The 12,257-nt window shown below is 44.0% G+C and overlaps 2 protein-coding genes across 9 annotated transcripts in view; one reads left to right on the top strand and one right to left on the bottom strand.

Moving 5' to 3' along the window:
• The window catches only part of a1cf (apobec1 complementation factor), a 196,629-nt gene that overhangs the window by 169,208 nt on the left and 15,164 nt on the right, over window positions 1-12,257 (top strand). The window lies entirely within an intron of this gene.
• rnls (renalase, FAD-dependent amine oxidase) overlaps window positions 1-12,257 on the bottom strand; it is a 43,491-nt gene that overhangs the window by 22,877 nt on the left and 8,357 nt on the right. For 2 of the 6 annotated variants that reach the window (XM_048987508.1, XM_048987513.1), the window contains 3 exons: window positions 11,002-11,107; window positions 8,414-8,559; window positions 7,582-7,740 (listed from right to left, as the gene is read on the bottom strand). In XM_048987508.1, coding sequence (XP_048843465.1) covers window positions 7,582-7,740; window positions 8,414-8,559; window positions 11,002-11,107 — 411 coding nt within the window. Of the gene's footprint in view, window positions 1-7,581; window positions 7,741-8,413; window positions 8,560-11,001; window positions 11,108-11,550; window positions 11,593-11,683; window positions 11,910-12,257 lie in introns of those variants that run through there. The other 4 variants (XM_048987512.1, XM_048987511.1, XM_048987509.1 and 1 more) reach the window with 4 other exon arrangements.

Below are 12,257 nucleotides of genomic sequence, written 5' to 3'. Positions count from 1 at the left end.
GACAGACAGACAGACAGACAGACAGACAGACAGACAGACAGACAGACAGACAGATAGATAGATAGACAGATAGACAGATAGACAGATAGATAGATAGATAGATAGATAGATAGATAGATAGATAGATAGCCGTTCCTTCAGGGTGTTCGAAAGTGGTGTTGAAATTTTGCGCTGGTCTATGATTTGTTTGCGAACAGGATTCCGACCCTCTTTCCTTATTCTCATCCAGACTCGTTCATGTTCTTAATCTGACAAGCATCAATCACGGCGTGATTGAACTTAAAGGTTCCCCAAAAGTAAATGAGTGCTGGGGGGGGCGAGTCCAGGTGAAAATCACCGCAATCGTGGGCTTCAGCTGGAACAGCAAGGGTGGTACCCCCCTCCCCAAACTCTCCACCTTGGAACACTCCTTGATCTTCTGCAGGCTCCTGGATTCTGTCGTAACTGTGAAATTGAACTCATTACAGGTTAACCACAGCTCACTAAGGGTGACTCATTATGGTCTGAGGGTACCTCAGCGTAAAAGACATAGTATAGCAAAAAAGAAAAATAAATAAATGACCTTGCTTGGGCAATTAATTTCAGATTAACCTTTCTCCCCCCAGTGTAAATACCATGTCATGCCTTTTCATATTTGCCTGAATTGGAAAATGTGAGAAGCCGAAGCAACAAACTAATCTGAATGCTCAATAGTTTTCGAATCGGGAAAAAGACCACTGTCTTCCTACTGGGGGTTTTTTAAATATATGAATTCGGAGCTCTGCATCGTTCCTTTGTTGATTCTGGCAAACCTCAACTTCATTCACAGTGCACGCTGAAAGACTGCCTGCTTTAAATACATATCTACTTTTATTACTCACTAGAATAAGCATCCATTCACCGTGTGTGGGATTTGGGTGATCGTCGCTGCAATGCGATGAAACGTGAACGGATTATGATGCATGAAATATCCTGTTGATGTAACGTATTTTTTTAATGTAAGTAAATGGACAAGGGACTTCTCCTCCATCCTGATTAAAGCATCCTTCTTCCAGTGGTGACTCAGGTGACGTTTTCAGGTACCCGGCTCAAAAACCTGGCACCGAACGCACAGCCAGTCCTGAATGTGGCATGACTAGGCGCCGGTCTGAGTTCTGAGCTCCCAGGGGGCTTTCAGAAGCAGAAAGGTGCCACGTTGCAGTTCAGCAAAAACTAAAAAACAGTCAGTTTTGCGAGGGTGCAGGCCAGCCGGGAGGGCCAGGTTACTGTGCAGTAAAGAGGTGGCGTCTAACTGACAGGGGTTGCCAACTCGACGCGAGTCCGCAACAGGTCTTGTGTGAGCATCGGTACCCAACAAAAATAATAAATTCTCCCTTCCTTCCTCTGTGAGAACTTGCGGCTTTTGTCTGCCACAATGTAAACACCACATCTGCTTCCAAAATAAGATCACAGTGTGGTGAGCCCTTCATCACTTTCAGCTTCCTATTCTAATAACCCAATATTTTCCACCGGACAAAGTCACAACCTTCAGTATGCAGTCAGTGATCTTTTCAGTCCTGGCTGCAACGCGAGGCTGATGGGATTGCAGTGGTCATGTGACCACGCATCATGACCTGTCTCTGGCTCAGACACAGCAGCGTTGATTGGACAGGGTGTGGCAACCATAAGTTAATGTACAAGGCTACTGTACAAACAGTGCTGCAGAAAGTCGACTTCAGTCAATATTAAAAAGTTGACTGAAGTCTAACGATAACCAACAAGAAGGCAACAGAGCCTTCATTTGCTATTCCCTTGCATTTTAGAAATAGTGGTTCCTAATATACACAAGTGTATTATATATTAGTGCGTATTATAGTCCTAAAAGTATGCCAGACAGATGGATATCTCTCAGTACTAAATGACAAATGGTGTTAAGCATTACAGTAAGAACCAGGTCGACAGATAAATCAGTACTGTGCTTATCTGTGTAGCCCCTTAACATTATTTTGCTATCTTAATGAATTCACATAAAGCACAGTTGGATCTTTTAAGAGTTACTCCACTACAAAGAGCTGGACATTGGAAATGCTAGGGGAAAAATGAGCGTGATCTCAACGGACATTCTTTCAAGGAAGTTCTGAAGGCCTGACCAGAATAAAAAAGCCCATTCAGAGAACTGATAAATCCACACTGACTCCATTTGGCAGGATTGGGCCGAAAGGGGGAGGGGAAATGTGTTGCATAAGATTTATGAAATACACGATGAAGTAAAACACTGCAGCTTTACTGAGTAGATGTTGGCTCGCATCCTCGGTAGCGCATTCTTATCGTACGGAGTCGACCTCACAATCAGACTGAAGGATATCAGCATTTATGGAGTTTCAGGTGGCTGACAGGAACGGCGTGGCGCAAAAAGGCGAGATCTACTTTTGTGGGGTGTGCCGAAGGAAGTGACAGAGCGAGATAGCGGTCGAAAAAATGACAAAAAAAAAAAAAGCAGACCGAAGGTGCTTTGGCACTGCTACTTTTTAAAAGTTCGCTCAAAAGTGCACGCTGGTTCCGCTTCTGGTTCAGGTGATGCAAACATGTCACGGGCGAAGCTCACAGCTCCAGATGGATGGATGTCTAAACCAGAGACCGTATGGTGTAGGAGGGCCAAAGGAGGGGCAGGTGAACTACCACTGGGAGCTAGATCACTGGGCACTATATACGCAGTGCTTCTTCTCTGGACATAAACAAAATGTTTTATTTTGTTGATGCTGTGAAGCCTTTCTATTTTAGTGATTATATCAACATTTAATATGGGGGCTAAATTGAAATACACCCAAAGGAAATCAGCAATATAGTCGATTCCTTGAAGCAGGTCTTTCGCAGAACGCAGGTGGTTTTCTGATATAAAAAAAACACACACGCGTTTGTTCGAATAACTTTTGCTTTGGTACTTAGGATCAAATAACCACAATTTGTAAGATTCGCTCCACCGTCGGCCTTTCCTGCTGCTCATCGCCAGCAGTTGCACCTGAATCCACCCCATGCCGATTCCACAGGCAGGCATCCCACGAAAGATCCTGCGTCAATTGACGCGACAGCAAAATCTCCTGGCCCGGCACGCTGCATTCTTTCGTCGATTTTGAAGAACTCCCATAAAAAAGCGGAAGTGTGAAGCGTGCAGTTTTTTTTTCCTTCTTCTTCTTTCTGCAGCTTGATTCTGCTCAAATTATTTCCAGATTGCATACTCTTGCATGTGTAACTGGGACCTCCTAACACCTATCTGCTGCCCCCCACTGGTCAGATCTGTCACTGCGCGTCACCGCTTACACCTTCACTCTGTCCGCAGACTCGTCTACAGTCACCTCCTGAATGAACCTGCAGCTGAGTTTCTGATTACTCTACTGCACTGAACTCTTAATGGTAATGCACTGATGCACGCCACTCCTTAAGAAAATACCAGAATTCCAGAACATTAAACGGGAAATACAGAATAATTAATCAATATGATGGCCCAACATACCACTGAGTTTTTTCCCCCGACGCGACACTAATGGATAACAGAACCCCCTCCACATTGAGGCGTCCTCCTGTCATAAAAACCCATGGATCTAAAAAAAGCTCTTCTGATGCAGTTCTCGCTAATTAGGAAGTCAGCGTAAAAGTCGTCAGCTTCTCCAGCTGTTAGTGTTACTCTTAACGAAGAGATAATATGAAATTCACAAGACACAAATTGTTCCTGGCAAGGAATCACATCTCGATACGGTATCGCAGCACTTTTTCTTTGTTAAAATCGCACGTAGAAAAACTATGACGGCCTAATTGAACCGCTGATGACGACCGTGGCCACAAGCTCCATATTTTTCAGGTAAAGTGCTCAGAACTTGCTAAACGTGCACCAGCATAAGTTAGATCATCGCTAACCCCCACCTCTCCGCCATGATAACAGGCACAGTCATCCAACGATATTAAAACTAATCAATGCGTTCCACCTTTTAACGCCCCCCTCCCCCCCAGATGTAAGCTGCTTATCTGAGAGCCCTGAATGGCAGAAGCGGGGGTTGAATTAGTTATGTATCAGAATCTAAACATATGGACAGGAAAACGTGGCACTGAGCCTGAGCCGGAATCTCCAAAGCAAACAATGTCACCCATCCCCCCCCCCCCAAACTCCCCCCAACCGCCGCCTCGGAAGGTGACTTTGAAGCGCGGGCCACTCTCGGTTTCCATGGATAATGCACCCCTTTCTCAAGAGACAAGGGAGGGGGGGTACGGGATTCGCTCACACTTTTTTTTTTTTTGGGGGGGGGGGGGGGTTTCATAGGCAGTGGGAATGAAGAGGTAGCTATGACTAAGAATTTTGCATAGCGACAAACATGATGAACGCCTTTAGCGGTCCTTAAGGCAGCCATAACGAAAGACCACTCGTTATTTACACACGGCATGAACGGCGGACGGGTGAAGACACCCAGGAGCTCACGAAAAAGATGAATTCCCCCCGTGCGTACTCAACACGGGCCTTTTCTGGCACTCCGTAATGTTAGCCTTTAGCCTTTTAGCCAAGTACAATTCACCACCGTCTACGGTCTGTAGAGCGAACGACGGACAAAGCCGAGGAAGTAAGCAATCCCTCAAATCCACGGATGTGATCGCCACAGGAAGTCTCAGAGATCTGAATCTCCAGCGTCACCTCTATGAAAATACACAAAAGAAATTTGGGCCCATTTCTCAACAGCCTTCAGCAGTCTCTGCTCTTTTCATATGCACTGTTTTTAGCGACATTATGTGACAAAAATTAAGCACCCCCCAACTGTTCGCATTATGTTTCCTTGTACCGCACTCTCTTTTATCTCTGGTAAAACCTGGATTTTGTTCGCTATACATCACTGAATCTCTTCTCCCTCGTTCAGGACTCCACAGGCTGGCTCTCAGCCAGAGTACTTGTCATCCGTGTGGTAAAGGAAACAACCAGCCTGTTTTTCCCTCTTCCCTCCTTTTCAGTCCTGACTCATCCGCTCACTTCCCTGCCCCCCAGGATCACGGGGCCTTAGGGTAACCTCACCAGGCGAAAGTGAAAACAGCGCCCCCTCTCCCAATTGGAGTATGTAGTGCTTCGTTTTCTCAGATTATCCTTACGGCGAAGATGAAAAAGACCTTTCTTGACTTCTAGATCTTTAGATTCTCTTCCTTTTTTTTGTCATTTAAATTTAAATGTAATATTTATTTTGAGTGATGCCAGTCTTTCCGTCTCTTGAATTATTCACGTATTCCAGAAACTGTGCATGCCTGGGTGGGGGTGGGGTCTAGTGAGGTTGGGGGTCGAGGCCTTACAGTGTAATCTCCATATTTGTTCTTGGGAACTTGCGTAATACAATAAAAAAATCTTTGCATTCAGCTCGCAGCATCATTCAGCAAATACAAATACAGATGAAAACGTGAGATACCTGCGGGTGCAGGCAGCTAGAGACCAGTTTGCTGGCCAATTTAGTCTTAAGTGGAGGACATTTGGAATATTAAGCGTAGGGGACATGGACCACCTGATCCTGATCGCTCTGCCGTTAGCCCAAGCTAAGGGGACATTCTTGCTTTAAACTCGATCAAGACATCGATCAAAATTCAAAGCCGTCACCGTCTTCAGGACCTCAACCGGTCATCGTTTAACTTCTGCTAAAGAGACACGCAGACTGCCAGCCAAACGCATGATAACTACACACCACCGTCGACTCACAACCCTTATGAAATCCTTTAGGCAAAAGGGTGCAGAGCTTCGGAAATAGATATGGCTTAAAATCAGCGTCAAAGGCCGTTCACGGATCATTCACGTACGGCAGCTGCGTGCTTTAGCCCTGACACTAACCTCCGATTTCCAAATATAGGTCAGAAGTAATGAATGCGAAGGAGAGATTAATCAAAGCTATTGGAAATATTTCAGAAGGTATCATCAGAGTGACTCACCCCACAAGGTCTGAAGGGAGACAGGGCTGAATGGGAAAGCTTCTAACTAATAGGAGTCTGGGATACATCCTAGTTGTACAAGCTTCCTGTGTCTTCCTGTGGTCCTTTGATCTATAAATGTCTTAAAGACCTGCTTAAGACCAATAAAGTTCACAAAACACTCTTGCAAGGGTTGCCTTGCTGTGGGATCCAGCTCAGTAGGAGCTTGTGTAAGCTACAACTAATTATTCTGATCGTTACTCTATCATCGCCCATGGTCCAACCACGTATGCTGGCCTGGGTCACATGGTTGCTTGGAGACTACCCCAAGCATCACTGGGAAAAATGCAGAGGTACACCCTGAAGAGGATGCCGATCCATCACAGGGCGACACACAGAATCATACACACACGCAATCATACGCAATTATAACTGGACTGTGCCAAGAAACCACAGACCTTTGTTATTGCTGTTAGTAACAGTAATAGTAGTAGCAATTGATTTCAATCAGTTGTTGCATTTCCCTTTATAAGGCACTACACACAAGAAACCCCCCCCCCCCCCCACCGCCAATTGACATGTCATATTTCACATGGTGCAGACAGAAATTCTCAAATCAAAATATGAAACAGACCGGCAGGACGCATAACTACAGCTATTTTCCCTGCATGAAACCATTTGAGAACAGATGGAAAGCACGGTTTAATTACGGCCTTATCTATCACCAAAGACTGTCAAGTCCATCCAAGCAAATGTTTCCTGCAAAAAAATATTTCTATATTTTATTTATTTTTTTTAACGCCAGCTGTTTTAGAATGTCTGAAAATAAACAGCACGCCAGTAGACGGAATGACATATTTTATTAATATTTAATAAAACATACTTGCTTTTATTAATTTAAGTGAAGCCGCAGTTTATTGTTAGATGAATAGACTGTGGCTATACACAGTGTAAAGTTGTCCTAAGGCAAATTTCCATTCCCTACCTACCTAACGCTCACTTTTATTTACTCTGAGACAGAATGTCACGTCTGTCAGAATAACTATGGTTGTGGCCGGAAGGTTCCACTCTGACATCACAGACCGGACCATGTTATCAAACCTGTCCACTAACAGTGACCCCCTCTATTAAAATCTTCAGTAAATCCTGTCATGATTTTGGAATCTTTCTGGGCCCTTCTTGGACACGCTGTTACAGAAAGGTATGCTGCTCGAATAAAAACAATTTACAAACGGATAAACAAGCAGGGCCCTGTGACCTGAAGAAAGTTTGTATCTGCAGCAAAACAGCGAACACGCCTGTTTGATTAACGGGACGGTTCTTGAAAAGTCCGTCACTGAGACGTCAGGGAAATCTCACCTGAGTAACGGCTCTCCACAGAATGGAGATACATTTTTGTATTCATATTTAACCAATTTACACATTTATTTGAAGAGTTTTTTAAGAAAGGAGAAGCCCAGGACTGATACATTACCCTATGAGTATCATCGAGTCGTGTTTTCAGAGAACAGGTCATGTGACGCCGTGCTGCATTATAACTGGATGGCACAGAGGGCCCTTTTATGAGCATGTTAGTGTGAAGCTGGAGGCTGTGCACACCTGAGTGCCAACGGTCCATGCTGCTAGTACCATAACAGCCCCGAGCTACAGCTAACAATGCGTGCCTCGGGGGGGGGGGGGGGGGGGGGGGGGGGAACTTACAGGACGGCACGTCGCCTCGCAGCTGGAGGATCTGAGGGACAGGTACTGTGAGGACCACGGCATCAAAGCTCTCTGCCTGCCCACCCTCCACGCACACCTCCCAGCCTGGCCCCTTCCGCTGGACATGGGTGACTTGGCGACAGAAGTGCACCTCAGCTCCTGTGTGGGACACGGTGGGATGGGCGGAGGGGGACAGGAAGAAGGGAAGGCAGGAGGAAGAGGAGGAACAAGCTGGTATTACACAGAGAACGTCATGCTACTCCAGCTACCAGCACGACACCGCAAAGTGGCACGTGGGTCATGTCTTATTGTGTACATAACTGGCACCAAAACGGACATGTGACCAGTAAAAGACAAAATATACAGACATATCTGCTTATAGGTGGTCATAGCGTAGGGTCAGCCACCACGCAGCAACTAGAGGTGAAGAGCCTTGCTCAAGGGCCCGACGTGAGCATCAGTCCACCGACCCTGGGATTGGGACCAGCAACCTTCTGATCACGGGCACAGAGTCCTAACCTTCACAGAGCCATAATTATTTATAACTGTGAACAACATAAAAATGACTGCATACAGTTGAACTGTTTAAAATATCACCGGAACTGAATAAACATGTGGATAAACACACAGGGAACTACACGTAACCGGCCTCAGTGACTGTTTCCACTGACTTGTACACAAAGAGTCTGCTTAACTGCATGAACAAATAAGGGTAGAGGGGAGCCATGCGAGGTCAGCGCAGGCCACTCTCTCGGCCGGAAAACCCCCGCTTCCTTCCCCGCAAAGCGGCAGTCAGAGCGGCAGCCCGAAGCCCCGAGAGCCCTGGAAGTACCTGACTCCCTCAGGTAATGCTTGACGATGGAGGAGGCTCCCTTCGGGGCGACGAAGTTGCGTGTCCCTTCTTCTGTCATCGCCATGCCTTCCACAGGGGCCAGCAGCGGCCTTAAAATGCCGTGTGATGACAGCTCCGCGTAGAAGCTGGTACTCAAAAAGAATTGCAATCAAAAAAAAAGACCCTCCGCCCCCCCCATCCCCCTCCATTCCCCCACCCTATAATCTCTGCCGCTAAAAAAGCACTTGGCGCCACTCAGAAGAGGGCCTGTTCCTACCCAGCCGCCCCCCCACAAGCTTCTGCGGCTGAGGAGGATTGGCCCTCGCAGAGAGACACGGCCGACTTGGGATTCGGCTAAAAGTAAAAGAGGGGGGAGGGGTGAAAAAAAATTAAATGGCCAGGGGTGTCAGAGGGGCATGGATAACATGACAGATTCAGGGGGCCCAGCATTTACAGGGGCCCTTCAATGTGTAAAATTACATAATGTATGGGGAAGGGGGGCTAATGTCCAGCTAATTCCCTAGAAATGGCCACTACTGACAAGAGACACCCATCTTAATTAATCTCCCATTAAAGACCAGGGATGGGGGCTGCTTTGGGGACAAGAACGAACACACACACACACACACACACACACACACACACATCTCCCAATCCAAGAGGATGAAATGAACAACACAAAGGAATCCAAGGCCAACTTCATGTGAAGACGTTGACGTTAGTGTGTCACGTGACCCCTTGTTCGGCTAGAGAGGAGATGAAGACTCAGATAAACCGCTTTGATACTCCACAATTCCCAGAGAAGTACAGAAAGAAAAATGAAAGGGAAATTTTTGGGAGATACTGCGGTAACTGGGGTAATATACTACAACCATCATCGCCGTCATTAAAACTATTTGATGTTTTGCCCACAAACTGAGGAACATAAATTAAATAGGACATGTTCCGCAACGCCGAAATTCTGGTTCCGGCACTCAGAAATTAATGTTACCATATGAGTGAAAATCAGATAGAGTGCATGCTATATGCCTAATCTCTAAGAGGTTATTTTTGCACATTAAGTTAAAAAAAAAGATTAATAAGGTTGCTAATGTAGTAAGACTGTCCTCCTTTTTATGAAATCTACAGTATAACTTATAATAATAATAATAATTGGCAGACTTTGAAATGGAAAAACTTTGCTTCTTCCAGAAAAACGTCTTCCACAATGTTGCATCCAACAAATATATTCCAAAGTTCACATTTTGGGCAGATAAAAAATTTTAGCCCATAACATCTAATAATAGGAAATAATAATGCATTTTTCCTGAACTTCCTCTTTCCACTATATTACAGTACATTGGCTGAATTTTGCAACTAATTTTATATAGACATGTCCCCCCCCCTTTTTTTTTTGCTTTTTCTGTTAAAAGTCACACTTTATACAGATCATTTATAACTAAAATAGAAAGTCAGGCAAAAAAAAAAGAGTTTGGAGCTGAGGCACATGTGGTCACATTCACACAAAAAAGAGCACTCATTTACCTTTGGGATTCCGGTTTAATACAAGCCATGCTGACCTAGTTACAATACAAATACAATGCAGGCACGAAGCATTTCGCGGCCTCTGAAATTACTTTCTTCCATTACTTTGTAAAATGCTAAACTCCAGCAAGTTGAAGGCATATGTTCTTCTCGGGTGGGGGGAATCTCATTCTCCATATGACTCTAGTTATTGTCAAACTGAGGAAATATGGTGGTGAAACAGAACCAGAAGCTGAAGACAGCTTAAGGCAGTGGTGTCAAGCTCAGTTCCTGAAGAGCTGTGTACAGGCAGGCTTTTACACCAACCTCAAGCCCCAACCATTTAATGAGCTCCATCACAGTCATACGCATGATTTTTATGCTACACATATGGAATTACATCTATTCTATCCTGTAATTGCGAAAAAAAAAAAAACTCTATTCAAGGCTGTATTTTTGGGAAAACAGAAAACTGTTTGTATAAACAGTTCATATAATTAAGCAACAGAACAATTAACCCAGCACAAAAGCCAGCACTCACAACCGAAAAAGAATAGTCAGACACTTTTGGCTCCTTGCCAAAAACCTTAATAAGTTAAAAAGTACAGATTAAGTTTGGACACACTTTATAGACTAAAGCGGTACTCTAAGCCGCATATTCTGGGCTCTGAGGAGGCACATGGTGATAGACGATTTCACGTGCCTGTCAGCAACACACAAAATAAAATGCGTTTAGGTTACATGAGCTAAACTGCTAGGGAGAGAGCACTGCAGAGCCATTAGACAATCTAGCCTTTACCTTCTTTTTTAAAAGAGCTTTTTAATTCAGATACACGTGGTATATCTATCTTTCACCAGTGCTGGGGTAATCCATTACAGACAGTTGAGTATAAAGAGTCACAGAGTACGCAACTGGTTGGCTGAAACAAAACCTTGGTCTGGACTTCTACTTTCTGGACCTGAACTGTCTGTAATGGATTACCTTTGTGAGTCACCTCCCCAACACTGTGTTTTATATAAACAGACCCTAGTTATGACGAGCCAGAACATTTGATTTAAGTAAGATATATTCTTTAGTTAAATACCTTCCATGTGTTTCGCTGTGATATGGCGTGGCTGTTACGTACTGCGCTCCAAGATCAGCTGTGCAGTTGGGGTCATCGGGACTGCTGCTGGTACACATCCTTCCTCCTGTAATAAAAATATCACCTCCTTCAGAGCCAGGCTCTAGGCGAGATGTATAATCCTTCGATGTATGAACGAACTGCATAAATTAATAAAAGATGCATTTATTTGATAGTTGCATATCATTTAAAAGTATGGTGGATATCTTATCTGTTTTGTTTTCTCATAAAAGCGGAAAAAAGTCTAACCTGTAATTCAAACCTACCAGATATGTTATTATTCGACACAAAATTTGAATCAATTGTTTATCTTACAAATACTGGGAAAATATAGGTAACATTCTCACAAGAGCTAATTGTGTAAGACCATATCATCATAACTATAGCATTAAAGACTTCTTTGTCAAAAATATCAGAGTAGTTGCAGTAAGGTGTGTCTTTATTGAACAGGTGCGAGTGAACACGACACAGCTCAGGTCACTTTAATATGATTTTCCCACAAGTACTTACAGTTCTTTGCAACGTGAAACGGTAGATCTGAGAAATGTTATACTGAATTTAAAAAAAAATAAGCTTGTGAAACTTACTTAAAGATCACGAGCAGCACAGAACTATAATATAACCACCCAGCTCTTAAACTGACCTGCTCCGTGACATTTTTCCCAGACAGTAATTTGCACTTTACTTTGCATTTTTCTTCGCAAAAGACAAGCACACAAACTGCCCGTGAGACCTGCGCCGACTACAAGCACTCGTGACATATCTGTAGTTGGAAATAATGTAAGTTTTATTAATAATAAAAGGGTGATCGACAATGCCGGCTTCGAACCGGCTCCAAAGGAACTTTGACCCAATTTTCTTACAGAACAGTATTCTTATTGTTGGCCAACAAAAAAACATTCCTGTGTTTAAAGAAATTAGACCAGTGGCTGTCAAGTGTCAATTTAATCTCTGAAGTCTAGCAATTTGTTGAATCACATTTCTAGGTTAGTTGAACTGCCGAATTTAATGCTCATTTTTATTTGATTGTAACTGTTTAATTGCATTCTATTCTGACACCGTGTATTTAAATAGTCAAGCTTAGTATTAGACTTTGGACTACGACAAGTGAATACTTCACATGGTGATTATTGCTACGACGTGTATTCTGCAGCACGGATAAAGAGTAACCAGCGATCTGGCTTCTTTTGTATTCTCTAACAAACGTACATCACTCC

This window comes from Brienomyrus brachyistius, chromosome 20 (genome assembly GCF_023856365.1).
Source record: "Brienomyrus brachyistius isolate T26 chromosome 20, BBRACH_0.4, whole genome shotgun sequence".
Classification (NCBI taxonomy): Eukaryota; Metazoa; Chordata; class Actinopteri; order Osteoglossiformes; family Mormyridae; genus Brienomyrus; species Brienomyrus brachyistius.
Note: the sequence above shows the minus strand (reverse complement) of the source record. Positions and strands in the feature narration are given on the sequence as shown.